This window comes from Morus notabilis, unplaced genomic scaffold (assembly GCF_000414095.1).
Source record: "Morus notabilis unplaced genomic scaffold, ASM41409v2 Scaffold843, whole genome shotgun sequence".
Lineage (NCBI taxonomy): Eukaryota > Viridiplantae > Streptophyta > Magnoliopsida > Rosales > Moraceae > Morus > Morus notabilis.
In genome coordinates, this window is record NW_010361268.1 from 942416 (window position 1) to 961047 (window position 18632).

Sequence of the window (18632 nt, forward strand, 5' to 3'; positions counted from 1 at the left end):
GCCAGTTTTGACTCCAGACACCATTTCCCCAGACATTCCGCAGTTGTTCCCGTCCACAACACGGTATCCATCGCGCCTTGTCCGGCCTATCAAGTCCTCATTCCGATCTTCGAACAGCTGGGCTTTGGCCATAGCCTCAGCTAAACTCCCCAGGTGAGTTATTAACAGTTCCCTCCTAATTTCCAACTTCAACCCCCAAATAAAGAAGTTAAGAAACATTGCGTCGGATACCCCAGTGATGCGGGTCATCAGATTCTCAAACTCGGCGCAGTACTAAGATATTATTCCCGTCTGAACTAGCTTCACAATTCTTCCCAACGGATCGTCATAAATTGACGCTCCAAATCATTTTCGCAGCTCACAGAGGAAAACATCCCAACCAGTGAGAGCTCCACCTCTTTCCATCCATTGGTACCACATTGCTGGTTCCCCATCAAGATGGAAAGCCACCACCTCAAGACGGGTCGCTGGATCGATCTGGTGCATGGTGAAGAATTTGTCAATTTTGTAAATCCAATTCTCCACCTCCTTCCCATCGAACCGGGGCACATCCACCCGCAAGGTTCTCAAGATCGCATTCAGATCAGGCATTCATCCCTCTGAAACTCCACGCCCTCCAATCGTCTGGTTGGTCTCCGCCAATCCGCCTGTTTGGCCGGAAAAACCGCCGAATAAATCTCAGAATCCTTGGCCGTCTGAGAGACCTGAGCCAGACGCAACTCCATGCTTGCCATGTGTTGTTCTAAGAGAGAAGTTAATTTCTGCAACTGTCCTTCAGCATGCTCCTTGACACTTGCCTCCATAGCCCTCATGATCTCTGCAAGTTCTTCGTTTCTCATGGCGTCTCTCAATGAAAGCACCAGTGATACGAAAAATGGTAAAGATCGTATTGAAAATGCACTCTTCGAGTCAGTGTCCAACTCCTTACAATGAAGAACTCTCTTCGTGATAATCGATAATCCCCAAATTACGAATCTATTCCCCATTTATACCTCTCCCAACCCACCTAACAAATTATTTGCTGAAATAAGAAATACTAAGAAAATAAGGAATAACAGAAACGGTTACGGCCTCCGCAAATCACTCAAGGCTCACGCCATAATGAAATCCTTGAATCTGCCTGGCTTTTTGCGTGCTCTGCCCTCACGTGTGTTCTGCATCTCCACATTTGGAATCGTCTCCTTCGATGGTTCTCCTTTATTAATTTTAGTCACCAAACGACATCCCTCCTCTGTCGTTTCAGCCATCTGAAATGGCTCTTCTTGGGCCTGGAAATCAGCCCACCTGCTCAACTGGTCTTGGATCACCACTTCATCCAAAGCAGTGCCGGCCCAGCTATCAGAAAACCTTGTCTATTATTTCTTTGTTATTTATATGTTTGTTTATTGGTTATTTTTCTTAATTATTATTTGTTTTGTATGTGTGTGCAATTTTAGGAGCATTTTCAATGGAACCAGGCTTTGTATAATTTGATAATCACAATTACTTTAAAATACATAAAACGCACACATATAGTAAATCTGATGTCCTCCATTTTGTTGTCATTCCTCTTAAACTTTGACATCTCATTAAATTTTCACATCAGAAACTTAAAAACAGTAAAAATCGGAGATAACTTTTGGGTTCCTATTGATGGGTATCTTTTACCTACTCTACATTTTACCGACTTTTTTTTTTGGTGTTAATTTAACGATCCTTTTACTTTTTTGTCGCTTTTCTTTTTAACTCATCTTACTTCATTCGGGTTATCTGTTTAGTCCGTAAATAATTCAAATAACCATCACATGTAATGAAAAGTTAAAGAACCGGTAAAAAGACATCGAAAAGTCATTAAATATAGAATAATTAAAAAAAACTTATTCTAATAATTGATGATACGTAAAATTAATGAGGTATCAAAATTTAAGATATGAACAATAAAATGATAACAGATCTGGACTCGATACATAAAATATCAAGTGGGAGATAATTTAAACTATTAATCTATTACACGAATTTCATAGTGCTAATAAACACATCGTAACATCCTCTTTGGCTAGACAAATCACATTTTATCTGCATCAAATTAAGAAATTGGCGCTGGTACACAAAGAACCACTGTGGACAGGAGACAAAAAGCAAAACCACTTCTCTTCAACAATGAACTTTCCCTTTATAAAGGTCGTTAATCCAAGTTCCCAATACTATAACGTGTGGAAAGAGCTTTCAGCCCACGTAAACAGGAATTTAAAAAGCAGACCAAGAAATATATTTAAAAGCTAGTGCGCGTCTCTTTTCGGCTTTCACGTTCGAGTTTGATAGCAATTTTTAACAACCAAGTTGAGCTATATATATATATATATATATATATAATTTTTTTCAGTGCTAATTTCAGTTAAGCTAACATATATAAATAGATAGATAGCCGTGATGATTGAGACCTTCACATTACATGATTGTACTAATTATTAATATCCCGAAATGGCAGTACTAATTATTTATTTTTGCAGGAAAGGGGGTTATGATCAAAGACTCAAAAGAGAATTTATTGTGACTCAAGTAGGCAAGGAATAATATTGCCAGCAGATAGTACCAATAAATAAAAAGTCTAAAGGCAAACAACAACAACACAATAATACTAATAGCCTCCAGGCACACCTTCTTCTAGGATTGGAAAATTGGATTAGGTTTGGAGGTTTGGTCGTGCGGTTGGGCCTCTGCAGGACCGCAGACATTAGAGGCTTTGCTCATCTGAATGTCAGGCTGGGCCTGCCTAGCTAGAATTTTTTTAAAATATATATATATATAGTTTCTTTCGTTTTGTCATGATTCATTCATTTTTTTTAAGTAATTGCATTTCTATCTTAATAGTCCCAGGCTTATACCTCTAAATTTTTAGTTTTATGTTATGTCTGTATATTTTAAAAGTTAATAATTAGTTTTGATCCCGAAATTAAGGAATTTACCGTTTATAAATTATTTATAAACCTTAATCAAACTTGATCTAATGGCCATTACTAGTCAAGTATGTAATAAAGCTGATGACGTCACGACAGAAAGATAATTAAGGGAATTTGACACTTTTTTCCATGAACTTCTCAGGATAAGCAGGAGCAACCTAAAACTCCATGTCAGTTGTAAAAATTTAGACGTAGTATACACATTCATGTACATTAGTAATATTACTAGAGTTTGTATGAAGGAATTTTTTTTAAAAAAAAAATTAAAGGTATAATAACCCTGCATAAAAGCATTTCATACGAAGGTATTACTAGAGTTTGTTCCAATAAAAGCATTTCATATCACGAGGTATATTTCGTTTCCAAATTTAACACCATTGATTTTATTGATTTGAAGATACCCTGCAACATTCTGTAACATTGTATTAAACTCGGAGTGTATTTACCACTTTAATCAAAATTAAAGGAAAAAAGTTCCATAAGCCTAGAATAAAAATATTTCGTGTCTGAAAAATTCTCTTCTTTTATTGATCATGTAGTGTATATATCTAAAAGAAATACTAGCGTCATTTTTTTTGTCAGTCTATATTTCTGTATTCGATATTTGACAAACTATCTTATTTTTTATTTAAATAAAAATATATTATTTTAGTAGAGTTAATGTGTTAATGCTGAAAGTGACAAAGAGAGTGAAACAAACAGTGATTTTAGAATTTATGTCTCTAATTACAAAACCGTATGAAAAAAGCCAAACTCACAACTTTTTTTTTAATTGCTATTTCGGTTAGAAAACAATCTCACCAAACTTTATTACGCATAGAAAATTTGAAGCATCCCGTTTTGTCCATGCCTCAAAATCATCACATGGAAAAGAAGAAGCCGACAGCGACGGACAACAAGGTGAACAAGAAAGCAGCAAAAACAGCAGGCGAAGACGAGCCCGAAGGCTCTGAGCTGTGGGCCCTCCTGCAGTCGGCGAGGCACCGGCAGGGCCGGAGGCGGAGACGTTGATGGCCAACTTCTGGCCGCCCTGACAGTGAGTGCCGACGGAGCAAATGAAGTAGAGGTCGCCGGCAGTGGAGAGGGTGACGTTGGCTGGGCCCTTGGTTATGGGGTCGCCTATGGCTCTATCTTTGTTAAAACTGTCATATGAAGCTTTTGGTACTTGGACGACATCGTGAGCGTTTGTTACGAAGTTGAATGCTGAACACAAGGAAATAACATGTCGTATGAAAATGTACATTGGATAGAGGTGGAGGTTCTAATATGTCGTATTTGATACAACTAGTCTAATGAACTTTGAAAGAAAATGACACAAATAAAGTATATATAGTAAGAAATTAACTCAACTTTTTTAGTTTTCAAAAGAGAATGACCCATCTTCCAGCTTGTTTATATACTGAAAAATACACACATACATGATGTCTGTTGTAGTAGGGGTGCAATAAACCATTCAAACCATTTGTTTGTACCTGAAGTCGTACTAGGCCCATTAAAGGTCTAGGCCCAAGTTTTTGCGTCTCACGACGTAATTGAACTCGTTTCGTGAACCCAAGCTACGCTCAAGGAACTCTCGTAAGTTGTTGTTTGGTGGACCATGAGTGATCACATAGACCCATTTGTCCCTAATTTGAACCCGCTTGGGGGGTTTTTTTTCAGAATTACTCAAATTAAGCATGAATGGGTGATAGAAGATTCAACATAAAAAAGACTTATCCTTGTCTTTAGAAGCCCAAAATTCTATATTTCAGCCATTGAAAGGCCCAAAACCCAAGCTTGATCCTTTAGAAATTTCCTCCAACTCAAAGGCTTGAGAAATCTATTAGTTTTGGCTAATTCGGAGGCTTTTCTCTCAATCGGACATGCCTCTCAGAGCACTTTCCGTGTCAGGCATGCTTCCCAGCCTTTCTCTGTATCAAGTTGTCCGTTCGAAGCACTTGTGAGCATTCGGAGCTACCTGGCGTTAGAGCAGTCTGTTGTTAGAGCAAGTACAATGGATGCTTAGTCATTCTCGTACAAATAATCTCTGACAAAGGTCTGACACGCAATCAGACCCCCAAAGAGGAAAGTCTTCGGAACATTTGGTTGAGTCAAACACTCTTGGAGATTTTAGGTCTGAAGTCACTTCATGTCAGCCCAAAATCCAAGACTTGGCCTTCAAGTATTTCCACTTCTAAGGTGTCATTTGCCTCCTCTGACATGGTAGCTAGGATTTTACTGCAAACAAAGTGACTTGTGCCTCACTTCATCAAAATGTCGCCGGAGTAAATTTCTAGAAACTTTTCATCCCATTTTCGGTGAATCTCTTTGTCAAACTTAGGAAGCTATCTGACACCTTTCCTCCGAATGGGAATGCTCTGATAGCCCGTTGTCATTTCTTTCATTCTAGATTCTTCCATTCCATTTCCGGACCATCTCTTTGTCAAACCAAGAAAGGCCTCTAATAGCCTTCCTCCAAATGAAAATGAGTGTTCAGACCTCCTTCAAAGCAGCTGTCAAGCACTCCCATATCCTCTTATAAATACCCCCTCACCTTCTTCATTTCAACACCAATACACCTACACACCAAATCAACACATCAGATCTCACTATTAGTCTCTTGGGTACTGAAACTTATGAGAATTCGCTCTAAAATTTTCTCTATGAGTGTTTTCTTCAAGTCTTTTGCTACAAAGACTTGAAGCCTTCTTCAAGTTTTTTAAGGAACTTCATAGTTTTTAAGTGTTGACCTCCTTAGAAACTCCTCAAGAATACTTTTCAATCCTCTTCCACCCCCATCTGAAAGTGTTTTGAGAGTTGTTTTCAAAAGTATTCGAACCTCTAACCTCGGAGTCACTCTAATCCACCGTTGGAGGGAGAGCTCCAAACGGTCTCCACGCTCTTGGAACAACCTGCATCAGACTCCTCCATATCACTTCTCTCCATCATCGCCTTATCCACCAGCAAAGCTACATACTCAAAGCCTTTAAAGCAACCCGAAAACTTCCTTTGGAGCCCTTCTCCATCAAAAGCCTTATCTACCTCTCGAATCATTCCTCCATCAACTACGTGATCACTCCTCCCACCATTCTTCATTCGTGAAGTTCTTCATTATTTTTTTTTTTGGATTTTCTAACATTTTTTGCAATAGTACTTTCATGATTTTGACAACAAAAAGGGTCCTAGAACTCATGTTCTTCAGCCTAATTTGGGCCTAAGTGAATACCACCACCGTCGGAGGTCCTACCATCATCATCTACTTTGAAGGCCCGTTAAGTGTTTTGGCCACATTAGAACCGCCACCAACGAGTCAAATACTTACATGTGCACGCCCTTGCCACGTTGTACCCTCCGGATATACCGGACCCCGATACCATTCAAACTAACTAAACCAAAACAAACCAATTAATAATAGATTTAAACCATTTAATTTAGTTTAAATGTTTAAAAAATTAATTAAATTGGTTTGGTTTACAAGTAAATGATCATAACCAATTGAACTAAACAAACTTCTATTAATATATATTTCCTTAAAATATATATATTTCATATATTTGTAACTTATTTATATTAAAAAAATGTATTTATTCCATAATTAAATGATCACAACTTCTGTCATCACCTATATATACGGTATCAACACTATCTCTGCACTCTTCCCTAAATCTCTTTCTGCAGACCATAACATATTAGGATGTTTAATTTTTAACTTTAGATGTTTTATTTATATTTGAATTATATATTTTATTATTGAGTTATTGATATCTACAGTCAAGAAATAATTGAATGTCTATCATACAAAATATTAATATCAATTATAGTTAAGATTTGAGAAGAAGTTGTAAAATATTAGTTCAAACCAAACCAAATCAATTATAATGGGTTTGGTTTGAATTGGATTAGATCCTTTAATTGGTTTGATTCAGTTTAAAAATCTCTAAACCAATTTGTAATTGATCTGGTTTGTATTTCATTCAAAATAAATGGTTTGGTTTGGTTGCACACCCTTAGTCTGAAGAGGACTTTATATTCTAGTTAATTAATCTAGTGTATATAATTATTTGTTGATTGTGATACAGGCATTAATATTTCATAAATCCCAATTTATATATGTATTGTAGATGATGTAACAAATATGGGGTCTATATATTAAATTTGTTTTTTAAAATGTCTATTTATATTCAAGTTAAATGAAAAAATATATATATATATATATATGTAGATACATATATAAGGGTTTTATGTCTTTCTTATTTGCATGCAGCAGGGAAATATGTTTCCATTTTCAAAATGAAACGAAAAAAAAAATATTTAACAAAAAAAAAAAAAAAGGTAACATGAGGGACAAGAAATCAGAAACATATATCTCATTTAAACTTCGTTCACTTTGCCGATTCGAGTTTTTAATTCGAGCTAAAACGTGACTTTATGTGAGAGCTTTTAATTGTAAACAAAAAGTTAAATATGACTTTTTATAAGAACTTTTAACTGTAATAAATTTAGAATTAAAAACTCAAATTTGTGAAATTAATGAGGCCTTAAAATATCACCAATGACGAATTTCGGAGTAGAAGCCTTAGTAGAATATACATATGCAGAAGCGCCACCGGGTGGGATGGTCCAAGCCGTGCCACCTCCCACCACGTGCACTGTCTGTGCAGACATGCATTGCATAAACTGTGATATTATACCACAAATGGCCACTACTGCATTACTCATTGACAATCTTTCCATCTTTCTCTCTTATACATTTCTAGACTTTTTTAAACCTTATATTTTATGTGAATATTATTTGTAGAGGTCGGATTCTATAATTAAATTTATTAAAGGGTCAATGGCTGCTCCTGGATAGCAATCGCATTGGTGAGTCGATTCAGGTTTATTTAAGTCGATATAGTGCTAAAATGAGAACGTAAAGTGTTGAAAAATAAACGAACACACAAATTTATAGCGGTTTCTCTAATAATGAAAGGTACGTTCACTGTAGGGTTCTGGGAGTTTCACTATCTCTTATAAAAAGTACAATTACAATGAAAAATGTGAAGAGGATAAAAAGGAGAAGGAAATTTAGAGAGAGAGTCTCTGCGTATTATGAAAGTTTCAAGATATCATAATTCGTGACTTCCATCCCTTATTTATAGGAGAAAGTCTTCTTCTTTCCTTTTCTCTTAGATTTGATAGCTTCCCTTTTCTTAAGTTGACTTTCCCTTTCTTTCTTTCCATATTTGCTCTCTAGTATCTTTTGTCTTCTATATTGATCAGATTTGTGCCTTTAATGTACGATTTAAATGAGATAATCTTCGTGGCCTCCAAAGAATCTTCATTCCTTTAATATTGGCGGTGGTTCTTACATTCCTTCTGTCATCAGTCTTCTCGAGTCGTCTCAAGTCGATCTGGTCTCTAATTGATTTCAATATTTTTGAGTTGACATTTTCTTCAAATATTGTCCGCATTATGGTGATGATCGTGGTGCTGATTTTGACCCTAACATTGTCTATATGCAAGAGAAATAACGATCGATGAAGAAATTATAAGGGAAAAGCTATAAATGTGAGGCACAAGTGAAGTGTAAAAAGGAAAACTACTTTGGTTTGGGTTTGGGTCGTCTAAGACACGGTGTTGACGTGGAATTAATTTGGCTGTGAGGACTTGACCAGGCACCGATTGACAAGTTAAAGCGTGGACGCCGGACATCCCGCTAGAACACTGTGCATGCAATGCAAGTGGAATCCATTATTGGTCATTTGGTTAGAAAGCCGTGTCTGCTTAAGACGAGCATTACTCTATATGTGTGTGTGTGTGTGTGTGTGTGTGTGTATATATATATATATATATATATATCCAGCTTAGTTTGGCCTTTTAATTCAAATTAAGAAGTTTGACCTTGTAGTGCTATACAGAAATGTCAACCCTCGTTAGGTTTTGGAAATTTGAGGGAAAGGGAAAGAACAAAAGTAAAACTGAGTGAATTATGTTTCATAATTTGTAAAGAATAAATAATTTTTAAAAGATCTTCCATGGTGAATTTTTTTATTTTTTATTTTTATTTTTTTTGCTAGCATCTGTGGTGATTTGTGATTGTAGTTTCAAACTTTAACCGCTGTCTCCCTCACACTCTCTCTCTCTTTGGTAGAATAAAGGCAATACGAATGTAACAGTACTTTTATTCCTCTTATAGAGCACAATGATTTTATATGAACATTCTGGCGTTCAATAATTGCATATAACGTTTGTTCCTTTTGTCATTAATGGATTTTTTTTTTTTTTTTTTTTTTTTGGTGGAGGATTCTTGTCAATGGATTATCGCGTACCTAATACTAAAATTTGAAGGACTTTTTTCTGCCCCCTAGCACTCGTTTCTTGTGGGGCAAGCATACGTTTGTCAAATACCTAACCATGGACAATCAGTGCGTTATAAATGACTTTACGTCATTTCTTTAAAATGGTACTATAAAGCTTATTTAGTTATTCAATCAAACTTCTAATAAGCCCTCTTTTTCTGTGTGCCTAAGTATTTATTTGTCATTTGTCACGTACGTCAAATTTATACACGGGCTTTTTTTATTTTAAAGTAAAAAAGAAACTTGAAACCCAAAAGGAACGTAACATAGAAAGGAAGATACTTTTTAATGATCAGATAAAACCCTAATGATCATGAACGAACTAAATGAAAAAACAACATTGTATATTTAATTTGCTGAAATATCAGAAAAGCATCAGCAACTTTCTGTTATCCCACTAACGTTTTGAAGAATGACTGTCAACACTGTTAATTAAAGAATGAATCAACTAATGTACACAATTTGGCTTTACATTGATCATCCTTAATCTTAAGAGCCTCTTCTTTGAACGGTTAGATTTAGAATTAATAGGCGCATTTGTGGGAGTGAAAGCCTGCGACCTTCTGAATTATACTCAATTATAGTGTTAAAATTAGAAGCATAACCGCAACACAACTTGCAAACGCCCACGAATATGAGGATCGAAGCCAACCTTGAAAACCCAGATCCTGCAAAAGAGCAAGATATAAATACAAAAGAAGTAACATAAGATCAAATCCATATATATGTTAACAAAATATCTAAATAGGTCATATAATGTTCGTTTACATTCTACTAGTGGGGCATATAAATCTCGTTTATGTTCTATTTATGCTATAGATGAAAGGTTACGAAATGACACTAATAAATTTTTTTATTAAAAAACATTTTTTTTTCAAATTATTTAATAGACTCAGATTTTACCTATAATTTTGATGTCTCAAATTATGTTAATCGCATTATGTCGTTTCATTTAAGAAATTTTAAAATATCATCTGATCAATTATACAGTTTGTATTCTGTGTCTATTAAAAGTTAACTAAGATATTATATATGATTAGTTAGATACTATTTATTTAAGAGACTGAAAAATAAACGAATGAAACTCATACCTTGAAAGAGAGAAGAGACGAGGGCGCGGAAGAAGGAACGAGGCCAGTGAATCCGATATCATAAGATATACTCCCATCAGGCTTAAACAGCCCAAAGTTCCTCTCGGAAGTAGGCCCAGGCTTCAGATTCTCATTGAACAGAGCAAAAATATAAGCCCTAACCTTTGTCTTGGGCCTATAAGGCGTGCCTTTCTTCTTGGCCAACTTCTTCTTCAAGTTGAAGTTATAAGTTCTGGCGTTCTTGAGATTAGCCCCAGCCTCATTATCATCCCCACGAGAGGCCCAGCCCGTCTCAGAGACAATGACCTCCATTTTCCCAAAGCCAACCTTGTCAAGAGCCGCGTAAGCCGCGTCAACCTGAGCGTCAAACATGTTGTCGTAATGCAAGTTGGTTTTGGCATCAAAAACCCCGGCATTCTTCTTGAAAAGAGCATAGTTTATGTCGATGTGCTCGGGGTCACTTTTGTATGCCAAAAATGGGTAAGCGTTGATGTAAAAAGGTGACCCAATTTGCCAAAAGAACTGCAAGAGAGGCTTCATGAATTCGACCACGTCTTCCCTAAACATGGGATGAGTTAGACATAGAGATCCATGTATATATATATATATATATCTACAAATTGTAAATATATGTACATAAATTAACATAACTGATCAAGGGTACATTCAGAATAACATTTATCTTAATAACCAAAAAATAGACAAATTAGAGACATGTCCTAAATAATGAGCTTAAAAGTAATTATTTAGTGCGATTATTTCTTAAACATGGAAATAAGGTTTAAAATATTATACAAATAATAAAAATTAAGATGATGATATAATTACTACTAAAATAGTGACTAAATATATAATCTTGCTATTCTTAAAATATTTCAAAAACAAAAAAAACAAAAGATCATTTATTTCAATTTTGTTCTAGTAAACACGCCATACAGTGTAATTGTTACCTAAACACGCATGCAGAGGGCGGGAAGGAGGAGGCGAAAACGGCCTCAGAATGAGGGCTCGAGACCTCGATGGACTTGGTTAGGCCTAGTCGTTGTAAAGCGCTGTGGACGTTCTTCACCGAAGGGAGGAGGACTTCCCAGAGCTCTCTGTTGTTTCCTCCGAGGATCTCGTTCCCCACCGCGATTCCCCGAATCTTGGTTCCAGGTAAGAAGGGCTGGACGTTCTCTTTGATCCAGTTCATGGCACGGTCCTCGCCGATGCTGATTTCTGTTAGGAACTCGTTGCCGAGGCCGACGATGATCTCGATGCCCGAGCCTTTCAAGGCGGTGAGGACTTCTTGGTTCGCGTCGTAGATTCTGACGTTCTTGATCTTTGCCGCTTTGAGGAGTGTCACCACGCTCTGTGGTGAAGGTAGATTGTCTGCGATTCTACCGTAGTTTACGCCATATGTTCCCGTGAATGCGTTTGCGTCTGATCATACATGGATAATTAATTGTAGAGACTAATATACTACAAATGTAATGATGATACAATAATGCTCATAAACTTTTTAATTAAAAAACGTTATGCGACGTCAATGACGACAAGGTGATATGGCATGAGGTGAAACTTGAGTTTAGTGCAGGTTCGATCTCGCGTCATATTATTCAAACGTAACTATATAATAAAATCTATTGTATTTATGATACTTATCAGGGCTTAATAATTGGTAAATATTATGAAAAAGTTAATACACTAAGTGAAGGGTCATGACAATATACATAAGAAAAAATAGAAAATTTATTCATGCACTTTTAAAGAGTATTTGTCAAGATTACTTTATCATGTTATATTACAATAGAAATGCATCTATCAACTATCTATAATAACTTATGACAAAAATTCCACAATTGAATTGCAAGAGTGGAAATTACTGTGACTATTAAGAGATGAGTGAGAATTGGACTTACCATTGACGAAGAAGACAGAGAAGACGAGGAGCCAGAGGAAGAAAGAAGAGAATGTCATTTGTTTGGAGGGAAAATTAATGAAAGAGCGTTCCATTTGTAGAAAGGAGGTGAATATAATATGGCCCAAACGTTATTTGTAAATGATCAGAAATCGTGATATGACGTACGTGAATTGCCAAAACACCCCTATAGACTGTCTTTTCAATGATGCGATACTTTTCCTTCAGGCATGTCAAATGGCCCAGATTCTTGGCCTTGGTTGGTCCAAAGATGATATAATAGAGAACGTTTCGAGAAGATTCTTGGCCTAAATCAAAGAATGAGAAATTCTAATGCGGCTTAGAATATATTCTTCCTTTACTCTTGCTTTTATCTCTCTTCCAAAGCATACCTTTTTGAATTAACTTTCTTTTCTTGTATCCGCCTGATACCCACACGCTTTCTTTCCCATATGCATGAGGTTTTTGAGCGTATATAAATTGCAAGTATTGTATTGTATGCCTTTCGTTGGAAATTAAGGTAGCTTTTGGTTGCAGGGTTCTAGAATCAAAATCATGATTTTGGTTTGAACCTTTATTTGTTTGTGAAAAAATAAAAAATAGTTTTGATTTAAGGTTGAAAAATGAGTTTTTGTTTTGAATGATTCTGATTATATTTGGGAAAAATACATCTTTACACCCACACAGCAGAAAAATAAATTGAAACAGAAAAGACAAAGATTTAGGTGGTTCAGAAAAAGAACTCTTCTAGGATTCTTGTTTTATTTTTTCTTCTAGATGATTCGTCAGTTCTTTACAGTTTCTCCTGATATGTTCCTTCTTATAACAATAATAGCACTCAATATCATTCTTTAGATGGGATTGGGAATGATCATCTCTCTTATCATAACATCTCACTCGTGACTTGCTCCTACCCCTATTTAAATCTGACTTCGCCACTAAAACTTGTTCAGTATGAGACGTACTACTAGGCTTCTTCATATTTGCAATCTTTAATAGAGCAGTCGACATCTCATCCACAGTTAACGTCGTCTTTCCAACTAAAAGTGTAGTCACCAAAGTCTCATATGATTTGGATAGAGAGGCCAACAAAATTACTGTTTTATCTTCCTCATCAATTTTGACCTCTACACTTAACAATTGAATTATGCACTTATTAAAATTATTTATATGGTCCCTAACATCAGTTTTTTCATCCATCTTCAACTCAGACAATTGTTTCTTCAAATATAGTCTATTTGCTAGGGATTTCAACATATAAACTTTTTCTAATGTTTTCCATAACTGAGAAGGAGATGTTTGATTCATAACACTATATTTCAGTTTAAAGGCCAAACTTAAACGAATAGTGCTTACCATCTGGCTTCTTTTCTTTGCAGCGCTTTCTGTAATCCTTGCTAAATCAGAACATCTTTCACCGTACTCTGTCAGATGCTGAAATTACTTTTTCTGTCAAAATGCTTAATCTGCTCAAACTTTATCCCGGACATCATCTTGACCCTTTTTTTATCTTCACCACAGCTCTGATACTAGTTGTTGACGAAAAACACACCCATATACCCACGCAACAGAAAAATAAACTGAAACAAAAATAACAGCAAAACAAAGAAGACAAAGATTTGGGTGGTTCAGAAAAATTTCCTACGTCCACAAAAGAAGGAGAAAAATTTACTAACAGTTTTTGAATTACATACTCATAAAACTTTCTCACTTTCTCTCTCTGTCTCTCTATCCAAAACCCTTTACACCATTTGCTTATCTCTCTCCTCACTTTTATCTCTCTCTCAAAAGGAAGCACTCTTTCTCTACACTTTTCTCTGAGCACACTTTTCTATGAGAACACATAAAGCGTTACACAAAACACTTATTTATAGGCTTCTAATAAACCATAAAATAACATTTGCTCAAAAACTGAAAATAGTAACTTACCTAAAAACACAAAATTGTTATCCCAAAACTAATTTTAGTTACTTACCTAACAGGTTCAAGGTTTGAACTTTGATGTAATGTTTTTAACCAGAATCACCATCGATTTTAAAACTACTTCCCTCTTGATTTTAAGTGGTTCAAACTCCTGATTCTGGTTCTAATTCTAGAACCATGATTAGACCTAAAACTATGAATTATGGTTTTAATTCTAAAATTAAAACTAAAATCACTCTGTTTTGAACCCTCACATTAAACTGAGCCTAAGCGTGTTTGAAATGGGTGGTGCAAGCCTTAAAAGAAAAGCCTTTTTTTTTTTTTTTTTTTTGCTCTGAAAAGAAAAGCCATTTAAAACGTCCTGTTAAAAGATAACTAGGAATACCCAAAATGTAATGCATGTTTTTTAATATTAAATATATCAAAAATCACGTTAAAATAAAAATGTATAAAAAAAACACAGAAAACAATACGTATTGCACATATAAGACTTTTTTTCATACCCTAATGTAAAATTCTGAAAAGAAGTACTCTTGAAAAGTTGCGCCTCTTACCTCTAAATTATAAATTGAATTTTTCTTGTTAGCGTTCTCTTTTAACTATCCTTACGGTAATCACGAGGCCCTTGAAATTAGAATTCTGGGTACTAAAAGAAGAAATTTGTTGGCTATCTTGCAAGTTATTAGCTATTGGTGCAAAATTGCAAATCTACCAGACGCTTTTTTGTAACACGTTCCTGTTTCCAAGTTGTTTCAACGCTTATATACCGCAGTTATGCAGATTATGCTCGTTTATAACTAATTTACATGGCCTAATATATATACATATATATATGTATATAAATATATGTCTATATATATATATATATCCTCTAACATAGCAGAATCTGTCTTATGTTCAATCGTCATTTAAGCAACAGCACCAGATGTCCCTCTCCGGCCGGTAACACAGCAGGAAGAAAAAAAAAGAAAAAAGAAAAGGCCCAACACGCGTATAAGAGTTTAAATATCGCTAACATCAACAATGTAACAACATAAAAATACAAACATTGCAGAAGCTAAAAACCTAACTCTACAACATGGTAAAAGACCAGAGACTGCCCAACAAAAGAAGTTTCACCGTCTACAATCATAGTTCCTGCACAACACCGAAAAATACAAAAATCTACCAGCTATTTTACTAGACGAACATACAGTTAATTACTAATTAACAGCGATAACATTAGAATTACAGTCATCCATGGAATCCTGATGCTACCCAAATTCGAAAATCACCTTCGACAGAGTCTAGAGAGAGAGAGTACAAACTAGCACATTGCATTCAGCAGCTCACAGGGGAAGGTGATGGATGAAGCGTAGCATCAGCTCGCACCACGTGCTCGACTTTTCCATTCTCAATAATTGCCTCATCCTTTTTCTCCTCGGCCTGGACATCGGGTTTCCTGTCGCTCACTTGTTTCGCCTTGCTCTCTCCCTCCGATGGAGGCTCCACTCCACAAGGAGGGTTCTCTTTCCCTGCTCCTCCATTTGCTTCCACGGTTACAGCAGTGGTCTCACCCTCTTTCTTCTCACCGGTACCGTTTGGTTTCTCTGTCTCAGTCTCGGCCAACTTTTCTTTTCCATTTTCCACTTCTTCAACTTTTTGCTTATCATCTTTCTCCTGACTCTTGGAATTGGCAGCTTCTCCTTCCGCTTGAACACCGTCGGTTACCTTAGCATCACTCTGGCCCACATCTTTCCCATCTTCTGGCTTAGCAACATTCTTTTGCTCTTGTGGATTGCCACCATTTTCAGCTGAATTTTCCTGGGAGGTATCCTTCTCTCCAGCAGCCCCTGCATCTTTCTTTTCAGCTGCCCCTGCATCTGTTTTATTCCCACCATCATTTTCTTTGGGGGCAGCATCCGCCTCTTTCTTCTCTTTCTTTGATATCGATGATCTCCGACGCTTCTTGGGGGGCTCACTCTCTAGTGGGGGTGGAGTTATCTTGGCCTTCTCGCTGATCCTCGCCGATCTTCGAGGGGTCTCACCGGTACTCCAATCAAATTCCGATATAGCAGGGTTGCCAGGGTGTGATTTCAGGTACTGCTCCAATTGTTTTCTGCCAGTAATCTCCTCCCCGCTAGGCGCAATGAATAATATCTCAGTTTTCCTTGGCGTTCCTGCCTTCTTCGGCACAAACTGTACAAAAAACAGAACAGAGGAACATATTTTAAATACTTTTGCAACAGGAATTAAACACCATAATTACTACTAGTTTAACCAATTAGCTTCGTAAACTCTTTTTGTAACAGCAGAGTGAATCCATGTAACGCTATGTAGCTATCGAGTTCAGTTTACTAATTAATTCTAGCTTCTTAAATCTACTGCCATTTAAGATTTTTTTATAAGTGAGACAATAGAAGCAGCACTATTAACTATTCATGTTTTTTACTGTGCTCTATGAGGTTTCATGTGTTTTCATCCATTTTCATATACCAATACAAATTTTATGCCAAATTGATTCTTCATATAAGGAATAGCTTACAGAATTCCATTCTATTTCCTGGTCAGAACACGATCTGACTTAAACTCACATACAAGGGTACAGAAAGTTAGGTTTCCAAGATATGAAACTAGTCCGGCATGGGCATCCTAATTTATATCAAGGATACCTTGTAAACTTATTTCCTCTTTAATATAGAAACTCCTAATTTATATCAAGGATACCAGGTAAACTTATTTCCTCTTTAATATAGAAACTGGAACTCATATTGCCTCCTCTATAGTAATTAATTCATGTAAGTTTTCTGTCATTTCAACGCCCATTGACAGGATCATAGGTATGAACTACGATGCATGAGAGTGTGAAACGTACTAAAATTACTATGCATAGGATTTCCTCTGCCTCAAGGACCATCTAGGCGATTTTATATCGCTAAACAATTGGTGTCATGATGTATTCCTATTTTCTTCAATCTGAAAATTTCCTTCTAATCCTGTCGCATACTAGGCCATTCTATAAGAAATCTAGACTAAAAATTCCATAATTTCTATTAATAACGTAGACTAAAATTTTCCCCATCTTAGAATGTTCTTCTGTTGGGTATCTACTCTTGTTATTAATCCACACTTAAATTTTTTCGTTTTCAACTACTTTATCAACTGTCAAAAAACAAAATTTTTATCTTTAAGACAAAAACAGAAACAGCAAGCTGCAAGCTTCCGGAACAGTACAAAGACAAATGACACCTAATATATATAAACCTTGTCTACAAGATCTCTGAAACAAAAACATAACGAAATAGCCTTACACAAAAACAATAATTTCGTCCTACCAAAGTATGTAATTTTGTGAAAAAATTTTCACAAAACACAATTTAGTAGCAGAGCAATATGCTAATGCACGTATTTCCAGGAAAAATCTCTTCACCAAAGTTTTCTTGCCTTGTAAACAAAGGTTGCGACAAAGTTTCAAACTTGCTCCAAATAACCAAAATATAAGCCTGGCCCTTATTTCTTTAGTAACCCTAAACCAAAAAATTTCCTATCTTGGCAGCTGACACCAAATTTCAGAAACCCTAACTTTGGAAAGTAATAATTACTATCCAAAATTCTACCACATACTGCTAATTGCTACACCAGAAAACTTTAAAAATTAAACAAAACCAGAAGCCAAAAAGGCCAAATAAAAAATATTAAAACAAACATAAAAATGGAAACTTTAAAATTCTCCAAGCAAACGTGAAGCCACATGAGAAGAAATTTACAAAGATTTTTGGTGCACCATAACAGAAAAACCTATAATTCTTAGAGAAGTTCGCTATAAGAGAGAGAAAGAGAGAGAGAGATAGAGAGAGAAACCAGTTTTTTCCAAGCAGGAGGCGCTGGGAGCTCCACAGAGACAACCTCATCCACTTTGCCGTCCATGTTTTTTTTTTTCTTTCTGACCTACAAAAATTATCACAACAAAGCTAAAGAACCAAATGAAAATTGTAATTAGCCAAAGTCTAAAACTTTACCAAACAAAACCTTCTTCTTCTTCTTCTTCCTCTTTCTCTCTCTAGAAAGGGCTTGTTCTTGTACCTGTTCTGTATTTGTGGTAAGAATAGGTGTTAGAAACCGTTGAGAGAGTGCTCTTTCTCTCTCTCTTTTTCTTTTTTTTTCTTTTTTTCTCACATGTATCTCAAACCGTCACAATATCCAGTTGGGATGATACAGTTACCCGTAGAGGCACGGAAAGTTTAGTTTAAGATAAATTAAATCGAGTAAGAGAAATCTTACTAATTATTATTTCTAATTTGTTTAAGTACGTTTTTGTTTAAAAATTACGGCTCTCCAATGTGATGTATATATTTGTCAGCTCTCAAAAGCTGATTTTTTGCCTCGCAAATATTTCTTCGTATTAGTACTTCTTTTTTTATTTCATGGCTTAATGTGTACTTGTCGTTTAAACAGACACGTGTAATGTGTTTGGATTTTT

At 35.8% G+C, this 18632-nt stretch overlaps 3 protein-coding genes across 5 annotated transcripts; all 3 read right to left on the bottom strand.

Moving 5' to 3' along the window:
* Nucleotides 1-3723: 3723 nt before the first annotated feature.
* Nucleotides 3724-7637, bottom strand: LOC112091760 (umecyanin-like). The gene is made up of 2 exons (XM_024166151.1): nt 7457-7637; nt 3724-4142 (listed from the first exon to the last, which is right to left on the bottom strand). The coding sequence occupies exons 1-2, from the start codon at nt 7635-7637 to the stop codon at nt 3724-3726; spliced, it is 600 nt and encodes a 199-aa protein (XP_024021919.1).
* A 1980-nt stretch (nt 7638-9617) lies between these two features.
* On the bottom strand, nt 9618-12367 carry LOC21408459 (glucan endo-1,3-beta-glucosidase 14). The gene is made up of 4 exons (XM_024166133.1): nt 12252-12367; nt 11301-11772; nt 10351-10909; nt 9618-9927 (listed from the first exon to the last, which is right to left on the bottom strand). Exons 1-4 carry the CDS (start codon nt 12343-12345, stop codon nt 9838-9840), a joined length of 1215 nt encoding a protein of 404 aa, XP_024021901.1. The 5' UTR covers nt 12346-12367; the 3' UTR covers nt 9618-9837.
* A 2800-nt stretch (nt 12368-15167) lies between these two features.
* Nucleotides 15168-18354, bottom strand: LOC21408460 (methyl-CpG-binding domain-containing protein 11). 3 transcript variants are annotated; one of them, XM_024166103.1, is made up of 3 exons: nt 18236-18354; nt 18014-18100; nt 15168-16351 (listed from the first exon to the last, which is right to left on the bottom strand). In XM_024166103.1, the coding sequence occupies exons 2-3, from the start codon at nt 18077-18079 to the stop codon at nt 15494-15496; spliced, it is 924 nt and encodes a 307-aa protein (XP_024021871.1). In that variant the 5' UTR covers nt 18080-18100; nt 18236-18354; the 3' UTR covers nt 15168-15493. The 3 variants fall into 3 exon arrangements, with proteins under 3 accessions (XP_024021871.1, XP_010097229.1, XP_024021870.1); XM_010098927.2 differs by having other exon boundaries at nt 18182-18354; XM_024166102.1 differs by having other exon boundaries at nt 18172-18354.
* Nucleotides 18355-18632: the final 278 nt, after the last annotated feature.